Raw genomic sequence first — 19,192 nt, forward strand, 5'->3', positions numbered from 1 at the left:
TAAGGATAGTAATATTAAAAATCGAAACCAAGCAACTGTCAAAACCCACAACAAAAATTACTGCTAGCAACATTTACCGGGTGAGCAGCCTTCCTGATAATTCATACAATGCTGCTACTTAAACATGCTTTGCTTTCGGATTTCGCCACAGAAGCAGTCCTGTGATTTTTCTATCATGTCTGCATATCAGTACCCTAGACTGTAAAAGTCAGGGCCCAGAGGGGGGCCAAGATGGTGGATTGAAGGAGAGACGCGGAGGAGGCTCTTGGCTTTGCTGCTGGAACTTGTATACCTAGTACGGGTGTTGGAAAACATGCTGCATACCAAGCAAAAAGGGAAACTCAGGGAAGTTGCCTCAATCTCTTCCCCGATGGGCCCATTATAGCAAAGAATTGAGAGTTTCTTCTCTGCTGAACCTGGAAGAGCTTCAGCGGGAAGCGCAGTGACTTTTGCCTCTGAGCTAATGGCGGTATCACTAGCTTCATCCACCTTGTTGAGTCCTAGAGCGCCGATAACTCCCTCCCCTCCCTTCAATGAAGCATCCTTTGGAGCGAATCGATCCGAGGAAGGCCTTGTAATAGGACAAACTTTCTCAGAGATTGAGGAGGTGAACCCATCGGGCGAGTCGGTGAACCCCGAAGTAAGTGGAAAAATTAACAACATCTTCCACAGTATGAAACAACTTATACCGGGGAGAGAAGGACGCCAAGAGTTGTTAATGGCATCAGCTCCTCGGGGAGAAGGAGGAACCACCAGTGGGCACAGTATTGTGGGGATCCCTGGTGGTACAAATTTGGTATGTGCTATTCCCGAAAAGAAAATTGAAAAACCCTCAGTCATTTCGCTAGATTCTGTTTGGACAGCTATTATGACTTTGGAGCAGTCAATTTAGTCTTTGATTACAGTGGTAGCTAATATAAATAGACGTTCACAATTATCGGAACAAGTTTCTTTACATACTGGCAAATTTGAAGAAATGGAGCAGAAAATAATTCAAGTACAGAAGGTCCAAACTGATCTCATACAAGGAAAGATGGTACAACTAAGGAAATTAAAAACATTGAAAATGAAATAAGGTTTCTTAAGAGTACTAAATTTTCCTCAGATTCAGTATACTACTCCACTTGAGCAATTTAAAAAATACTTTCAGGGGGTTTGAAAAATAACTCCCGAAGCTGTGTCACCCCTTGCAAAAATTTACTTTTTATCTTTTGACAAAGAAGCAGCAGCAGCAGCGCCGGAAGAACAGAGTACAGCGCCAGAACCTTTAATATCCAATTTATCAACCTTGTTGGAAACTTCTCGTGAAGAGCAAGTACTTAGATGTGGAACTTTATTAGTTAAATTTATCTTTCCATCAGAGAGAGATTTAGTGCTTAGATTATCCTTGCGTAACAGACAGGTTTTATATGGTGGACAAAAATTATGGATTTTTCCAGATATAGTTAACGCTACACAGCAGAGGAAGGAGCTCTAGCTCTTTGCCCACAAGCTAGACAAATCTGTGCTCAAATAACTAAGATTTCCCTGAAAATGTATTATGAGGTTTAATAACGTCAAATATGTTTACTATGAGCCATTGGATCTTAAATCTTTCTTGGTGGCTAAAGTCCTGGTAGGGAATACCACAAACTGAGCTGATATTGCACATAAGAGATACCGGGATATCCTCCTTATTTCTTTCTTTTTTTTATAATTGCGTTTTCATAATATAGCTCCTTAAAATCTTGGCTCCCCTGATTGCATAGTACAAAGGATATTAGACAAAATATTATATATTTACTTTATAAATAAAGTTAAGGGATAAGTAATAATGCTGTATTAGTACAATATAGTATTAGGAATACTTTCTTGTATATGGAATATGGTTTTCTTTTTATCCTGCATGTTATTGGCATGTTTATTACTGTCAAATATTGCTATAATTAATAAAGAGTAAATGAAAAAAAAAGAGTCAGGGCCCAGCGTTGGTTGTCGACTGAATCCAATTCCCCTTTTTTCCCTCCTCTCCTCCACCAAACTGGAGAATGATGCTGCAGTTACATCAAAATTATGTATGCTAATTGGCTATGGATAGTAATTCCCATGCCTTCTGTTAGAGGTAGCAGCTGCCACTCCATGCTGGTTACCCACCAAGCACCCTTTTCTTAAATTTCCAACTCTAGCCTTTAGGGTTCACAGTGTTTATCCCATGCCTTTTTAAATTTGTTACTGCTTTTGTCTTCACCACCTCTTCTGGAAGGGCATTCCAGGCATCCATCACCCACTCCATGAAGAAATATTTCTTTACGTTGGTTCTAAGTCATCCCCCTAAAGATTCATTTCGTGACTCCTAGTTCTACCATTTGCTTTCCTTTGGAAAATGTTAGCAGAACATGTATCATTAAAACCATTCAGGTATCTGAAGGTCTGTATCATATCTCCCCTGTACATCCCCCTCTTCATGAAAGTTGAAGAAAGTTAAAATAGTTCTCTGTGAATGAGCATCACAATTCAGCCACACAGTACGGGTAACGTCATCAGATAGCATAGAGTTGGGCTTTTTCTCTCTCAGCACAAAAGGTTTTAATGTCACTTTCCGAGCATGCACAAAATTTGCTGTGCTTGTGTCACTGTACACCATTTCCTCTCAGTCGGCAAATCATTCTTTTCAACGCGTTACCGCGATAAACAATTTCAATTTAAAAAACAAATATCTAACAAGAAAGGGAAAAGTCCTTACAAAGCATGTGGAAAATGTAGGTACAAAATGTCAATTTTATATCTGCATGACATTTGCTAGGCTATCTCGGACCAGACCATGGTATGACAAATTGTGGTTCCTGTGGAAAAATGTCCCTTGAGGCTTTAGCTTTGCATGACCTCAACCATGAGCTTTCCAGCTTATCAGAACATAAGAAAAGAGCTATTTCAAATTATAAAAGGAAGTGAAACATTGTCTTCAATGGTCTCTTTGGCAAGAAACACCAATGAAACTTATCAATGACAAAAATATTCTGGAAAAGAATCTTCAGTGTGAGTAAAGTCTGAAAACATCAGGACAATGCCATAGTATCGATGCTAAAGCATCACAGGGCTGGTAAGTTGGTGCCAAAATATCATGGCACAGATAAGCTGGCACCAAAATGTCGGCAAAGGAACATCATAGTGCCAATATGTGCCATCGCAACACCAATGTATTGCAGCTGAAGTACCAATGTAGTGCCTTTGAGTTATTGGCACCAAAGCACCATCACCATGCCAATGTATCTGCAACAAGGTAATCCTCAGATAAGGAATCAATGAAAAAAATGCAATTGTCCAGAAACAACTTTGAGACAAAGGGACAGAACAAATACTCTTCATTCAGTGGCAATATGGGTTCACCTCCAGTATTGGATGCAGAAGTAATACCCCCCCACCCCCACCTTATCCAGAATGCCATTCCTTCGTCCAAAAATCATGGAGAGTTTGTAAACATTTATATGAAGGAAACGCCAAAACATAAAACTGCACAAAAGTATCCAATTCCGGAGAAGTTAGAGGGACACGTCAGATCAAAACTCCTACCATCATATTCTGCAACTTCAAAAGAGGAAACAAAAACTGAACCTGCTGATCATTGTAACCCTGTCGGACGAGTTACAGAGTTCATATGCTTCAAAAGATTATGACTCAAGTGTCTATCAATACATCCACCCTCAAACTCCTCTTAAGAGCCATTATGAAGTTCTACGCCACAGGAAAATATAACATACCTGGCTTCTTTCACAGATGTCAGAGCCATACCCTTCGAACTTGAAGAGAAAAGTGTAAATACAACAGAATCAAACGGGAGTTCTTAAATTCATTAAACCATCAAAACAGATCAAAGCAGTGCCAATGCATGCTGCTTTATTAGATTCTATGGGCAAGAGAGTTTTCCAAGGAGCAACAATACAAGCAATAATAGGAACACATCAGTGATAGATGGTCCAATTCCAATATAACAACTTGTAATAACTTAAAGATCTCTCAAAAAAGTTACCAGAAAAATTAAAACTATATTCCCTAAACAACTAGCATTCATTGGGGATTGCCTAGACATGATAAAAGAAAAAGCTTGTCACTGGGGATCTAATCTCCTCAATGGAATGGTGGACAAATCTTTGGGGATGGAAAATTCACTCTCCAAATATATAAAAGGTAAAAATGACAAATGCATCACTCTAAGGATGGGGAGTGCATTTCGACACAGTCTGTATACAAGGTATGTGGACATGACGACAATAGACACTCTATATCAAGTAGCTGGCAAGTACCCAAACACTAAACAGATCCCATGCTACTGATGCCAGTAATAGCAGTGGCTATTTTCTAAGTCAATTTGATTAATAGGAGTTAATGGACTTCTCCTCCTAGAACTTATCCAAACTTTTTAAAACCCAGGTACACTAACTGTACTAACCACATGCTCTGGCAACAAATTCCAGAGCTTAATTGTGCGCTGAGTGAAAAAGAACTTTCTCTGTTTTAAAAGTGCTACTTGCTAACTTCATGGCGTGCCCCCTAGTCCTTCTAATTATGGGCTGTCCTAAAAATACGAAGATTGTGTTTCCATTACATTGGTGTGGTCTACAGGCCTCCAATTCAGACAGAACAGCTGGACAGAGATCTGATTGAAGACATCCAAAAGGTGGAAAAGAAGGGAGAAGTGTTGCTCGTTGATTTTAATCTGCTGGATGTAGATTTGAATATCCCTTCTGCGGAACCTACAAGAAGTTGAGAGATAGTGGATGCCCTTCAAGGGGCTCTGCTCAAACAAATGGTAATGGAACCTATGAGTGAGTGTGAGATACTCGAACTGGTGCTCACAAATGGGGATAATGTCTCTAACATTTGAATAGGTGCCCACCTGAGCACCAGTGATCAGACAGTATGGTCTGATAATGCAAATAAGATACAGAGAAGTCGCACGAAGACCCGAGTTTTTAATTTCAAAAATACAGACTTTGTTGAAATGGAATGTTCTTAGAGGAAGAAGTAAAAGACTTGCTGAAAACGGGTGAGGAGGAGCAACCGTGAGCCAAATTAAAAGAAGCAACAACAAAGGTAACAAATCTATACTTTAGCAAAGTAAACAAACGAGAGGAAAAAGAAAGCAATCTGGTTCTCAAAAGAGGTGGCTGAAAAAAATAAAGGCAACAAGAACAGTGTTCAAGAGGTAAAGGATCCCAAAACAGGAATACAGAGAAGAATATTTGTTGAAAGTGAAGGAGATGAAGAAAAAAATCAGGAAAGCAAAAGGTCAAGCAGAAGAAAGGATTGCCAAAAAGGTAAAGTGAGGTGAGAAAACATTTTTCTCTGACATATATGAAAGAAGGGAGGCCTGAAGTAGAATAATGAAATTGAAAGGTGACAAGGAGCAATGTGTGGAGAGAAACAAAGAAATGGCAGAAATATTAAATAAAAACTTCAGTTCGTGTTCATTAAAGAAGATCCTGGAGAAGGACCATGGTTGGTTGTGAAGACCATACATGGCAATGGGGTAGATACAAGGTCTTCTCAACAAGCCCTGTTTATAGAAAAGAATGTATGGGAAAAGCTAAGAAAATTGAAAATGGACAAGGCCATGGGGCTGGATGAGGTATATCTCAGGAGAATGAGGGAACTCAGATGTGCTGGTGGGTCTATTGAAAGACCTGTTCAATAGATTCCTGGAAATGGGAGTGGTGCTGAGTGACTGCAGAAGAGCAGTGGTGATAGAGAGGAAACTGGAAACTGCAAGCCAGTTTGCCTCACCTCTGTAGTGGGAAAATTAATGGAAACGCTGAAGGAAAGGATAGTGAACTATCTACAAAACTAGTGGGTTGCTGGACCCAAGACTGCATGGATTCACCAGGGGTAGGTCTTATCAGACAAATCTGATTAATTTTGATTGAGTGACTAGAGAATTGGATTGAGGAAGAGTGCTTGATGCAATATATTTGGAGATCAATAAAGCTTTTGATATGGTCTCACATAGGAGGCTCATGATTAAAATGAGAAGCTTGGGAAACGGCACCAAGGTGGTAGAGTGTATTACAAACTGGATGACTGACAGGAGACAGCGTATAATGGTAAATGGAACCAACTCAGGAGAATGGTGTTAAGTGGATTGCCAAAAGGACTGGTTTTGGGACTGGTTCTATTTAATATCTTTGTGAGCAACATCGTGGAAGGGATAGAAGGTAAAGTTTGTCTATTTGAAGATAAGAACATAAGAAAATGCCATACTGGGTCAGACCAAGGGTCCATCAAGCCCAGCATCCAGTTTCCAACAGTGGCCAATCCAGGCCATAAGAACCTGGCAAGTACCCAAAAACTAAGTCTATTCCATGTAACCATTGCTAATGGCAGTGGCTATTCTCTAAGTGAACTTAATAGCAGGTAATGGACTTCTCCTCCAAGAACTTATCCAATCCTTTTTTAAACACAGCTATACTAACTGCACGAACCACATTCTCTGGCAACAAATTCCAGAGTTTAATTGTGCGTTGAGTAAAAAAGAACTTTCTCCGATTAGTTTTAAATGTGCCCCATGCTAACTTCATGGAGTGCCCCCTAGTCTTTCTACTATCCGAAAGAGTAAATAACCAATTCACATCTACCCGTTCTAGACCTCTCATGATTTTAAACACCTCTATCATATCCCCCCTCAGTCGTCTCTTCTCCAAGCTGAAAAGTCCTAACCTCTTTAGTCTTTCCTCATAGGGGAGTTGTTCCATTCCCCTTATCATTTTGGTAGCCCTTCTCTGTACCTTCTCCATCGCAATTATATCTTTTTTGAGATGTGGCGACCAGAATTGTACACAGTATTCAAGGTGCGGTCTTCACCATGGAGCGATACAGAGGCATTATGACATTTTCCGTTTTATTCACCATTCCTTTTCTAATAATTCCCAACATTCTGTTTGCTTTTTTGACTGCCGCAGCACACTGTACCGACGATTTCAATGTGTTATCCACTATGACACCTAGATCTCTTTGGGTTGTAGCACCTAATATGGAACCCAACATTGTGTAATTTATAGCATGGGTTATTTTTCCCTATATGCATCACCTTGCACTTATCCACATTAAATTTCATCTGCCATTTGGATGCCCAATTTTCCAGTCTCACAAGGTCTTCCTGCAATTTATCACAATCTGCTTGTGATTTAACTACTCTGAACAATTTTATTTATTTTATTTATTTATTTGAAATTTTGTATATCTGCAAATTTGATTATCTCACTCGTCGTATTTCTTTCCAGATCATTTATAAATATATTGAAAAGTAAGGATCCCAATACAGATCCCTGAGGCACTCCACTGTCCACTCCCTTCCACTGAGAAAATTGCCCATTTAATCCTACTCTCTCTGTTTCCTGTCTTTTAGCCAGTTTGCAATCCACGAAAGGACATCGCCACCTATCCCATGACATTTTATTTTTCCTAGAAGCCTCTCATGAGGAACTTTGTCAAACGCCTTCTGAAAATCCAAGTATACTATATCTACCGGTTCACCTTTATCCACATGTTTATTAACTCCTTCTAAGATCAGGCATGTCCACTCTGTTGCCAAAGGAGTAAAGAAAATGAAAAGTGATTTAAGAAAGCTTGAAGAGTGGTTTAAGGTTTGGCCGCTGAGATTCAAAGCCAAGAAGTGCAAAGTTATGTATCTGGGGTGCAGTAATCCAAAAGAGCTGTATGTGATGGGGAGATGAAAGACTAATATGCACAGACTGGGAGAGGGACCTTGGCGTGATAGTGTCTGGCGATCTGAAGGCGGCGAAGCAATGTGAGAAGGAGATAGCTAAAGACTGGAATGCTGGGCTGCATAGAGAGGAATAACCAGTAAGAAAAAGGAAGAGTTAATGCCCTTGTACAGTTCCTTGGTGAGGCCTCACCTGTAGTACTATGTGCAGTTCTGGAGACCATATCTCAAAAAGGATAGAAACAGGACAGAGGTGGTCCAGAGAAGGATGACCAAATGGCATGGTGTCTGTATCAGAAGACTTATAAGGAGAGGCTTAAGGATCTGAATATGTATACCCTGGAAGAGAGGAGGTGTAGGGGAGAAGATGAACCTAGAAGATGTGGTAGGCCTGAATGACAAACTGAAGAGTAGTAAGTCACCTGGACTGGATGGTATACACCCCAGAGTTCTGAAGGAACTAAAAAATGAAATTTCAGACCTATTAGTAAAATTTGTAACCTATCATTAAAATCATCCATTGTACCTGAAGACTAGAGGATAGCTAATGTAATCCCCGTATTTAAAAAGGGCTCCAGGGGCGATCCGGGAAACTACAGACCGGTTAGCCTGACTTCAGTGCCAGGAAAAATAATGGAAAGTATTCTAAACATCAAAATCACAGAACATATAGAAAGACATGGTTTAATGGAACAAAGTCAGCATGGCTTTACCCAAGGCAAGTCTTGCCTCACAAATCTGCTTCACTTTTTTGAAGGAGTTAATGAACATGTGGATAAAAGGTGAACTGGTATATGTAGTGTACTTGGATTTTCAGAAGGCATTTGACAAAGTTCCTCATGAGAGGCTTCTAGGAAAAATAAAATGTCATGGGATAGGTGGCAATGTCCTTTCGTGGATTACAAACTGGCTAAAAGACAGGAAACAGAGTAGGATTAAATGGACAATTTTCTCAGTGGAAGGGAGTGGGCAGTGGAGTGCTTCAGGGATCTGTATTGGGACCCTTACTTTTCAATATATTTATAAATGATCTGGAAAGTAATATAACAAGTGAGGTGATCAAATTTGCAGATACAAAATTGTTCAGAGTAGTTAAATCACAAGCAGATTGTGATAAATTGCAGGAAGACCTTGTGAGGCTGGAAAATTAGGCATCAAAATGGCAGATGAAATTTAATGTGGACAAGTGCAAGGTAATGCATATAGGGAAAAATAACCCATGCTATAGTTACACAATGTTAGGTTCCATATTAGGTGCTACTACCCAAGAAAGAGATCTAGACATCAGTGTGGATAACACATTGAAATAGTCGGTTCAGTGTGCTGCGGCAGTCAAAAAAGCAAACAGAATGTTGGGAATTATTAGAAAGGGAATGGTGAATAAAACAGAAAATGTCATAATGCCTCTGTATCGCTCCATGGTGAGACCGCATCTTGAATACTGTGTACAATTCTGGTCGCCGCATCTCCAAAAAGATATAATTGCAATGGAGAAGGTACAGAGAAGAGCTACCAAAATGATAAGGGGAATGGAACAGCTCCCCTATGAGGAACGACTAAAGAGGTTAGGACTTTTCAGCTTGGAGAAGAGACAGCTGAGGGGGGGATATGATAGAGGTGTTTAAAATCATGAGAGGTCTAGAACAGGTAGATGTGAATCAGTTTTTTACTCTTTCGGATAATAGAAAGACTAGGGGGCACTCCATGAAGTTAGCATGGGGCACATTTAAAACTAATTGGAGAAAGTTCTTTTTCACTCAACGTACAATTAAACTCTGGAATATGTTGCCAGAAGATGTGGTTAGTGCAGTTAGTATAGCTGTGTTTAAAAAAGGACTGGATAAGTTCTTGGAGGATAAGTCCATTATCTGCTAACTTAGATAATAACCACCACTATTACTAGCAATGGTAACATGGAATAGACTTGGTTTTTGGATACTTGCCAGGTTCTTGTGGCTTGGATTGGTCTGACCCAGTATGGCATGTTCTTATGATATGATACAGACCTTCAGATACCTTAAAAGGTTTTAATGATGCACAATCCTCAAACTTTTTCCATTGGAAAACAAGCAATAGAAATAGGGCTCATGAAATGAAACTTCAGGTGGGGCAACACAGAACCAACATCAGGAAATATTTCTTCATGGAGAGAGTGATGGATGCCTAGAATACTCTTCCGGAAGAAGCGGTGAAGACGAAAACAGTAAAAAGGCATGGGATAAACACTTGGATCCCTAGAGGCGGAAAACTAGAAAAGGGTGCATGGGGGTAACTTGCAAGGAGTGGTAGTTAATATCCCTATCAGAAGGCATGGGGATTACTACGCTTAACCAATTAGTTTTCCTGACTGTGATGCAACTGCAACATCACTCTCCATTGCAACGGTGGGAAGAAAAATTAAGGGCCCTGACTTTTACAGTCTGGGGTACTGATACACAGACATTAGGGAAAAGTGCAGGACTGCTTCTATGGCCAAGTCCAAAAGCATAGCATATTCAAGCAGCGTTGTCTGAATTATTAAGAAGATTGCTTACCCTGTAAAAATGTTTACAGCAGTAATTTTGATATGGGTTTGACAGGGCTTGGTTTTGATTGTTAATATTACTTCCCTTAACATAAGATTTGGGGGTAACCCGTGTACAGTGGCAGTTACTTCCATAAGAAACTTGCTGGGCAGATTGGATGGACCATTTGATCCTTTTCTACAGTCAATACTATGTTCCATCTATATTTGGCTATTTATTGTATCTAGTTCAGATCTTCAACCACTGTGCCATAGTACACTATTGTGCCACAGCAAGATTCCTCCTAAGCCATGGTGGTCTCCCTTCCTCTCCGCAGCCAAAGAGCCGAGGAAGCTGTAAGAGTCATGGTGGAGCCCATCTCTCCATGGCCTGAAGAGTCATGGAGGCCAGTAGGGCTATAGTGGAGCCTGTATCACTGTGGCCTGAAGAGAAGCAGCAGCATTAGGAGCTGCATTGGAGCTCATCTCACTGCAGCCCAAAGAGAAGAGGAGACACTGTGTGTGTGAGAGAGAGAGAGTGTGTGTGTGTGTGTGTGTGTGAAAGAGAGAGAGAGAGAGTGAGTGTGTGAGTGAGAAAGAGCGAACCTGTGTGTACATGTGTATGTATGTGAGCGTGTGTGTGTGTGTGAGAAAAACAGATCCAATACTGCAGTAGAAACCAAAACCAGAGGACCGGTGAACACCAGGAATTCTTTATTCTGCACAAAACATCATAAAAGCCCCACACACAAGTATATAAGAGAGGGAATGTGTGAGAATGAATGTGGAGTGTGCACATGAGATAAAGAGAAGACAGTTTGTACGGCCCTCTGTCCCCCAATCCACAACAATCTCAGGGTAACTGGAAATCAAAGATCCCAGGTATGGAGAGCAGTAGATTTTTTTTAATCTATTAATTTTAATTTGATGTTTCTGTTTTGAAATATTTTGTTGGTGTTTTGGGAAGTTTATAACATTTTTTAATTATTGGATATTTTATTCATCAGATGTTTTAAATATTTCTTTGATGTTTAATAGAACAAATTTATACAAGTTTTTACAATTATTGGATGTTTGTTGGCTGTTTTGACATTTATTCTTTTTTTTAGTATGATTTTACTATTATGAATGTTTTATATCTTTTATTCCTGAGGTCAGCATAGGGAGGGGGAGGACGAAAATACGACTACTTCAGCCTGGAGGCGGGGGGTTGAGAGTGCTGGGGTTGAATGAGGCGAGGAGAAAATGCTGGGGTCTAGCCTAAGGGTGAGAGGATGACAGGGTGGGGGGAGGGGGGGGGCACTGGCTTGGACTTTCTAAAGACCGCTGTTAGGAAATGTTTATATCAATGGAGAATGGAAGCCCGCAAGGGAATGTGGAAGTACACAAAAAAAATAAAAAATTTAAATTCAAAAGCTGGCTTGGGGAAAGAAGCTAAAATCACAAAAAAATATTATAAGTGCACACATTGCCATTGTTTCTGCCATGATTCCCATCCTATAATTTCTAAGCTTGTCTAATTATATTTTAGATTTTTTTTTTTAAATGTTCAATTTAGTTAAAAGTACATTTCCTGGCATTTTCACAGTCACATGACCAGTGACTATGAAAATCAAGCAAACCTGAAAGGGTGCCCTGAAATAAAGAAGGTTGAGATGCTCCGATCAAATTTAATAAATGTTTATTTAAGTGTCATTGCTGCATATCACCATTGTGAAAAAGGGAGCCTCTGTCTCAAGAACCATATTAGTAGCAAAGTTTAGGAACGGTCATTATAATTTAGGACCCTCAACAAGTACCCTACCACTTCAGTGGGACCTGAATATGATATTACAGCAGTTAATGAAAAATCCTTATGAGCCTATAGCTACAACAAACATGCCATGTGTCACATGGAAAACAATATTTTTAATTATCATAATTCGACATGTAGAGTAAGTGAACTGCAATCACTCATCAAATACCTACCATATACGCAGATATTAAAAAGTAAAGTGATGCTAAGAATTCATCCAAAGGCTTTACTGCAATTTCATCTAAACCAAACCAGAACGTACCAACATTTTTTCCAAAAACCGCACCCAACACTAATAGAGCAAACACTGCCTACACTAGATTGCAGAAGAGCCCTCCTCTTTTACCCACACAGAACTAAGCAAAATAGAAATACAACTCAACTCTGTATATAAATAAGACAACTATTGGAGGACAGACTATCTAGGTGGTTATCTCAATGCATCTCTCATTGTTATAAATTAATAGGCCACAGCATTGCAGTCAATAAAAGCGCAACACATATGAAAAGTTAGTACCACAATAGCACATCTTAACTCATCAATTCAGGATATCTGTAATGCAGCAAGGTGGTCAACAATCCACATGTTTACACATTACTGTCTAGATCAAGAACTGCATATGGCCAAAGAATTAAGTTAATCTGTACTAAGAAGCATATTCATGTAAAATGTTTCAACTTCCCACCATCTGATATGGGTTGCAATAAGCAAACTAAGAATACAACAGTGTTGTAACCCTAAGCTAGGGAGTCCCATACCTGGTGGCTGGATTGTGATGCTAGTCCATGGAAAAAGCAAAGTCGCTTACCTGTAACTGTGCTCTGCTGTCCACGGAAAACACGTAAGCCACAGAGTCCCTCCCACCTCCCCAGAAAGTTGAATTCAGCTACGCAACAGACTGAGGAAATGATGCATGGTGACGCAAGCATGGGGACTTCCATGCATGCTCAAAGTGACATTAAAACTTTGAGCTGGGAGAAGGAAAAAGCTTGACTCTCTGCCTTCCAATGTCAGCCATATTGGGGTAATTTTAAAAGATGTGTGCAATTCCCAGTGCGTGCACATGGACGCGCCAATTTTATAACATGTGCGCATGTGCGGGTGCAAAGGGGGGGAGGGGGCAAATGTTTGCAAAGTTTGCGCAGCGACGCAAATCAGGCCTTCCCCAGTTCCCTAACCCCCTGCCTAACCTTCTTTCCTTCTCCCCACCCCCTAAACCTACCTTTCCTCAATTTTTTAAAATTTTATTACTTACTGCTCCTCGGAAGCAAAAGTAACTTCCGCGCGCCGGCCAGCTACCGGCACACGCTTCCCCAGGACAGCAGCAAATGGCCGCTGTCGCAGCCAGCTTCTGTCCCACCCAGACCATGCCCCCCCTCCAGCCTGCCCCTTTTTCAGGGCCCAGCACTTGTGCGTGCATCAGCACTTATGCATGTGGCTGGGCCCTTTTGAAAATGCATGCAGGGCCGGCCACACATGCAAGTACCGATTTTTATGCTCGCCAGGCTTTTAAAATTTGGCCAACTGTATGGCTGACTGTTCTGCTGTCCCTGGAGAACACCTGTTGCAGGTAAGCAACTTTGCTTTCTCTAAACGCAGCCTGGAAGCACAAAAGAGCAAAGGAAAAAAAGAATTCCATTTCTCCAAACCAAGTACTGATTTTGGATGCTTTTGCATTAATAATCAAGACAAATCCATAGAAATTCAGAACTGATCACTTTTAAATTCAGGTTCTCACCACCTTACAGGCAAAGAAGTTCTTTCACTCAAGCTCTAATTAGTGTAAGCTTAACACTACAAAACGTTTGAGGTTACAATGAACTGTTTCAAATGCAATATCTTGCTTTTGCTGTAATAAGAACATACAGACTAGAAGGCATTTGATATAATAAAAAAAAAAACCACACAAAAAAAAAACAAACCTTACCTTCTCGATCTTTCTTTTTTAATCTTTTTCGCCTTCTGTCAATGGTTGCCACTTCTGACTTTAAAGACATGTAATATTTTCTGATTTCCTGTAGTTTGTCTTGTAAGAAGCCTATCCGCTCAGTGCTACTCATGTTGTCCAGTTCATCTAGAAACGTAAAGAACAAAACCCTCCACATTACTTTCTTCCTTCCTCTAGATCAGTTCAGGTCTGAATGTAAGTAAGAAGTATATGGATAAGGATGTTAAGGAAAAGAAAACCTCCTCTTTTTGGATGAGAGATCATGACAGTCAAGTTTGAACAGCAAATGATGTTATGCTTCCTCAGCAGAGGATTTGGTGTCTGAAATGTGAAGATACTTGAAGGATGCTCTTACAGATATTGGGAAACTAAAGTGAAGAAAAAATATTCTACACCAGGGTCATCTCGGTACACTACCAATGTGCAAAGCCAAAGCAAAAAATATCATGCAAGCTTTTACAGCACAGCAGATTAATATAAAATGAAAACTTTCTAGAATGACGCAGGTTCCAAAATATAGAATCTAAATGTTTGGGGGCAGAAAAAGATACCCAAAAATTAAATTTCCTAGAACAGACCCCAATTTCTTGCAATTCCATGGCTACTCAGCATAATTTATTTTGATCAGCTTTAAGATCTACTGAACAGGGACAGTCTCAGAAATGTTTTTGTATAGCACTGCATATGTTGATTAGTGCTACACAAAGTGAGTAGTGGTAGCAGTGATTTACCTTTTCCTGTAGAATCACTTTGTTCTCACCCCTGCAAAACCATCTCCCTCTTCCCTCCCTCTGTTAGCCCTCCCCCAAAGACCCAACTGGGCTTTCTCCTCCTCTCTAGCTGTTTTCTTTTCTAGATGCTGCAGCACTTGCCACCAGATTCTTTTGGGACCCCCATGGCCTTTTACTCTGAGGCAGAATGCTAGTCAAACTCTCAGACATTGCAAGAGAGTTTGGCTGGCACTATGGTATATTGCAGAGTAAATAGAGCAGTTTGGATCAGAAGATCAGCAGCTAAAAGTGAGAGATGGCAATGTCTTTGCAGCAGGAGGGTCAGGCAGACTGCTTTTATTGTTTTTACACCAATGATGTGGTATATAAATATTTTAAAGAAATGAGATGGTGACTAGGGGAGGCAAGAAACATGGAATAGAAGGATCAGGATAGGAGAGACAGAAGAGACTTGGAAAGAGAAGTTATAAGAGAAAGGGAGGAAAAGGGACATAGGGAGGAAAGATGACATTAGGTGGATTGAAGAGAAGAGGATGTATATAATGGAAAAGAGGCGAAGAGGGAGGAACAAAGAACCTTTGAGAGAAGGTATAGCTAGAGTGCAGGCAATGGCCAGCTTGGTCTTCAAGAGTCACAAACAGGCCTGATCTTCACGATATCCACAATGAATATGCGTGAGATATAGCTGGATATTATGGCAACAGTGCATGCAAATTTCTCATGCATATTCATTGTGAATATCTTGAAAACCAGACCTGCTCGTGGCTCTTGAGGACAGGAATTTGCCACCCCTTCTGTAGTGGGAAGGTGAGTTATGAGGAGAGAAAAAAAAGAAACCAAGAGTCAGAGAAATATTAAAGTACAGAAAAAATGGAAAACTATATCTATACCAAGAGATTAAAAAAAAAAATTTGTATTCTTTAAATAAAGAGGTCTAAAAAAAATAAAACATTTTCTATAAAATATCCCTTTATGCTCATTTATGCAGATGTACCACTGAACGATGAAATTTGTGCAGTGGACTTTCAAACCCTTGCCACAGATTGCACTCCCTGAGCTGCGAGGAAACAAAGAGTAGATGCCCAAGAAAGTCTTTGCCAAATCTTTAATAGGTGGATACATATAATGTTAGTTAAAATTGCCCGACTCAGGCCGAGTTTTGCCACATTCCAGTGGCTGCCTCAGGGGCTTAAATTTGAACACACTGAGAAAATCATAAAGGAATTCAAAATGCCATCCGCAGTAAGGACGTATCTTATGTGAAATGAGTAGTGCTTTAACATCTATCGGTTCCATTCATTAATGGTTCCTCATACGTTTTCAGCAGATCAGCATGAATCGTCTCCCCTCTTGTCAGTGCAAAGAGGCAGAACGGTGTCAACTCAAAATTTAAAACGAGTTTTGGCGCCAAAGGAGTTGTCAGTCATTAAAGGGGGGTGTGGTTAGATTGATAATAAAAAATAAAACAACAAAATGATTTTATATTCAGCTTATTGAATATACTGAAAGTGTCTCAGTATAAGTACTGATAGGTTTAAACTTTATCAAAATGTTTGATATTATTTGGCGCCAAAATTACAGTGTCAATCACTGAAGAATGGGGGGTGATTGACACTAATTTTGGCGCCAAATAATATCAAACATTTTGACAGAAAAGGTTTAAACCTATCAGTACTTATACTGAGACTGTTTCAGTATATTCAATAAGCTGAATATAAAATCATTTTGTTATTTTATTTTTTTATTATCGATCTAACCACACCCCCCTTTAATGACTGACAACTCCTTTGGCGCCAAAACTCGTTTTAAATTTTGAGTTGACACCGTTCTGCCTCTTTGCACTGACAAGAGGGGAGACGATTCATGCTGATCTGCTGAAAACGTATGAGGAACCATTAATGAATGGAACCGATAGATGTTAAAGCACTACTCATTTCACATAAGATACGTCCTTACTGCGGATGGCATTTTGAATTCCTTTATGATTTTCTCAGTGTGTTCAAATTTAAGTCCCTGAGGCAGCCACTGGAATGTGGCGAAACTCGGCCTGAGTCGGGCAATTTTAACTAACATTATACGTCTCCACCTATTAAAGATTTGGCAAAGACTTTCTTGGGCATCTACTTCTTTGTTGTTTCCTCACGGCTTTGTTAGATCGCCTGCCTTGCTGTTTTTTGGGTCGCTCCCTGAGCTGCTACAGGAAACTGAGGCAATGCTTATAACCACATGCACGCACTCTTTTGTATTCTGGTAAAGTTTAAGACTATGAACTTACCCCACAATACCAAATATTCAAATGCTCCAAGCAAATCCCAGTCTGCTATGGTGCACGTCATGCTACAGATGTCCTATTCTTTTCCCCTATAGCAGCGGTTCAGCCTTAAGGAGGCTCTTTGTGCACGATCAGCTCGGAAATGGCAATGATCATCTTTCTGGCTTCACTGCTCACGTCGATTTGAAGGTATCTCTAAATTTATCCCCAAAGTTGCAGACAAAATGAATTTGCACTTCTGGCTCCCAAAATTATTATCTGTGTTATTACAAAATGCCTGATAACTGATTTAAACACCACAGTGCAACCATTTAAGTGGAAACATATTTTCATTTTTGGTATCACAAGTTGCTTACAGTTTTATTTTGAAATCCTTAGACTCACAATACTATAGTGGTCTTTAAAACAGAACCCTTCCTGTGTACCTGCCAGAAATTCAGCCTCCTACTGTACTCTCACTTAGTGAAGCAACAGATGCTCTCTGAAAGGAATATACATAATGCTCACCAAGCTGGAAACTCCATTTGTATATTCTAGGTGAAGCATTCGGATGTTTCTCTCGATGTTTCTCTTTTTCTACATCTTTGATGTGAGGCGACGTCACTCTTGCTGGAGATCTGGCAAGCTTCTGTGGTTTGGACACAGTTATGTGCTTCACTGGAGTACATAGACTTGAGCTCTCAAGGACAGGAAGATCTTCACTGTCACTACTTTGTCCTGTATGAAAGAATAATTAGAAGGCACAGATTATATCCACTAGATGTATCTAATAAGACTATACCAAAAAACAAAAAAGTGCTACATTTTTACTTAGAAAACAGTAATTTTTATTTTTAAATTTTTTGGGAATGGTATCAGATTTTGTGTGCCTCAAACTCTTAATCCACAGACTCTTGCCCACAATGGGTTTCAACCTGTATCACTGGTAAAGCACTCTGGATCACCTCATTTACCTTTTGCCAACTACAAATACTAATATAAAAACTATTTTAAAAAGTCCTTTATTATTTCAAAATGTAATTAATGTGATTTTTAGCTATCTGCTATTTTTTGTATATAGAACCGCCTATAATCTAACATATCTCAAAATACCAAACCTAAAAAGATGAAAAAACATTCTACTTATTTATTGTCTTATAGCAGTCAAAAAATCGAGCGCCTATAGTTTTCAAACCAGCCTGATCTGATTAATTAGATATAAAGAAACAGTCTGTTAATTTCCCCCCCATATTAATATGAGCTCAAAAGCTAGATTGGACGGATCATTGGTTTTCCTGAGTTTCCCCCACAACTTTTTATTCTTCATTGGACTCAGGCTGGGTGGGCTTGTGAGCTATCTGAAGGATATTTGCTCAGGTCTGATAGAGAAGAGCTAACATTTTTAAAAAAATGTACCCAGGTTTAGTGGTCAGATGCGCCTGCTGTAGAAACAGCAGCAACCGTAATTTTGTTCTGTGCAGTACTTGTGATTACCTAGGATGTACTCAGACGGGTTTTGTATTGTGTCCTAATTTGAAAATGAATTTAAAAAGTGGGAAAAAATGAAGCAACAGTCTTAGGGTCTAGCACCTATACAGTATGTTACTAACTACCTTTACGAACTCAAAACAGGGACAGGATAGTTAAAAGAAATCCAACAATTAGATTACTTTACAGTTAAGCAGCAGTAACATTTTTGATAATTACACATGAAAAGAATGTTTATCATCAATTTTGAAAAGCACTCAGGATATATGCTTTACATTGGAGATGTCAAAGAACTGAAAATTGTGGCCACAGACAAGGCTAAGGGCCTTGATTACGTAGACCTACATTAGTGGGATCGACTGCTTAATCTATTACACCTAATCTATTTACTGCTCAACCTGCTGAAAGCATTGCAAAACTTCTGCATCTGAGCCGATGTGGACAAATTCCTCTGCTTCCTGCTCACAAACACACAAATTACACTTGTGGTAACTATACTCATGCTGCATCTGCCAGTTTTTAAAAATATGTTTTTTGTGTACATGCATCAAGCTCTTTCACAGATCCTCTGTATTAAATTTTTATTTATTTATTTTTTAAATAAGATCCATCCAAAGAAAGAAAATACTAATAAAAATCTATCAAAAGTACAGGGGAACCACAGGTGCCACCTTCATCTGCTGGAGTCAGAGTAATACTGGAGGGACGCAGAGGGTGCTCTAACCTAAAAGGGGCCGTCCTTAAAATTTTGCTCTGAATCCATCTGCTGGAAGGGGGAC

At 39.7% G+C, this 19,192-nt stretch overlaps 1 protein-coding gene across 8 annotated transcripts in view; it reads right to left on the reverse strand.

Moving 5' to 3' along the window:
- The window catches only part of ARID4A (AT-rich interaction domain 4A), a 178,111-nt gene that overhangs the window by 2,782 nt on the left and 156,137 nt on the right, over nucleotides 1–19,192 (reverse strand). For all 8 annotated transcript variants that reach the window (XM_029598224.1, XM_029598218.1, XM_029598217.1 and 5 more), the window contains 2 exons: nucleotides 17,454–17,663; nucleotides 13,923–14,069 (listed from right to left, as the gene is read on the reverse strand). In XM_029598224.1, coding sequence (XP_029454084.1) covers nucleotides 13,923–14,069; nucleotides 17,454–17,663 — 357 coding nt within the window. The remainder of the gene's footprint in view (nucleotides 1–13,922; nucleotides 14,070–17,453; nucleotides 17,664–19,192) is intronic.

Source organism: Rhinatrema bivittatum, chromosome 4 (genome assembly GCF_901001135.1).
Source record: "Rhinatrema bivittatum chromosome 4, aRhiBiv1.1, whole genome shotgun sequence".
Taxonomy (NCBI): domain Eukaryota; kingdom Metazoa; phylum Chordata; class Amphibia; order Gymnophiona; family Rhinatrematidae; genus Rhinatrema; species Rhinatrema bivittatum.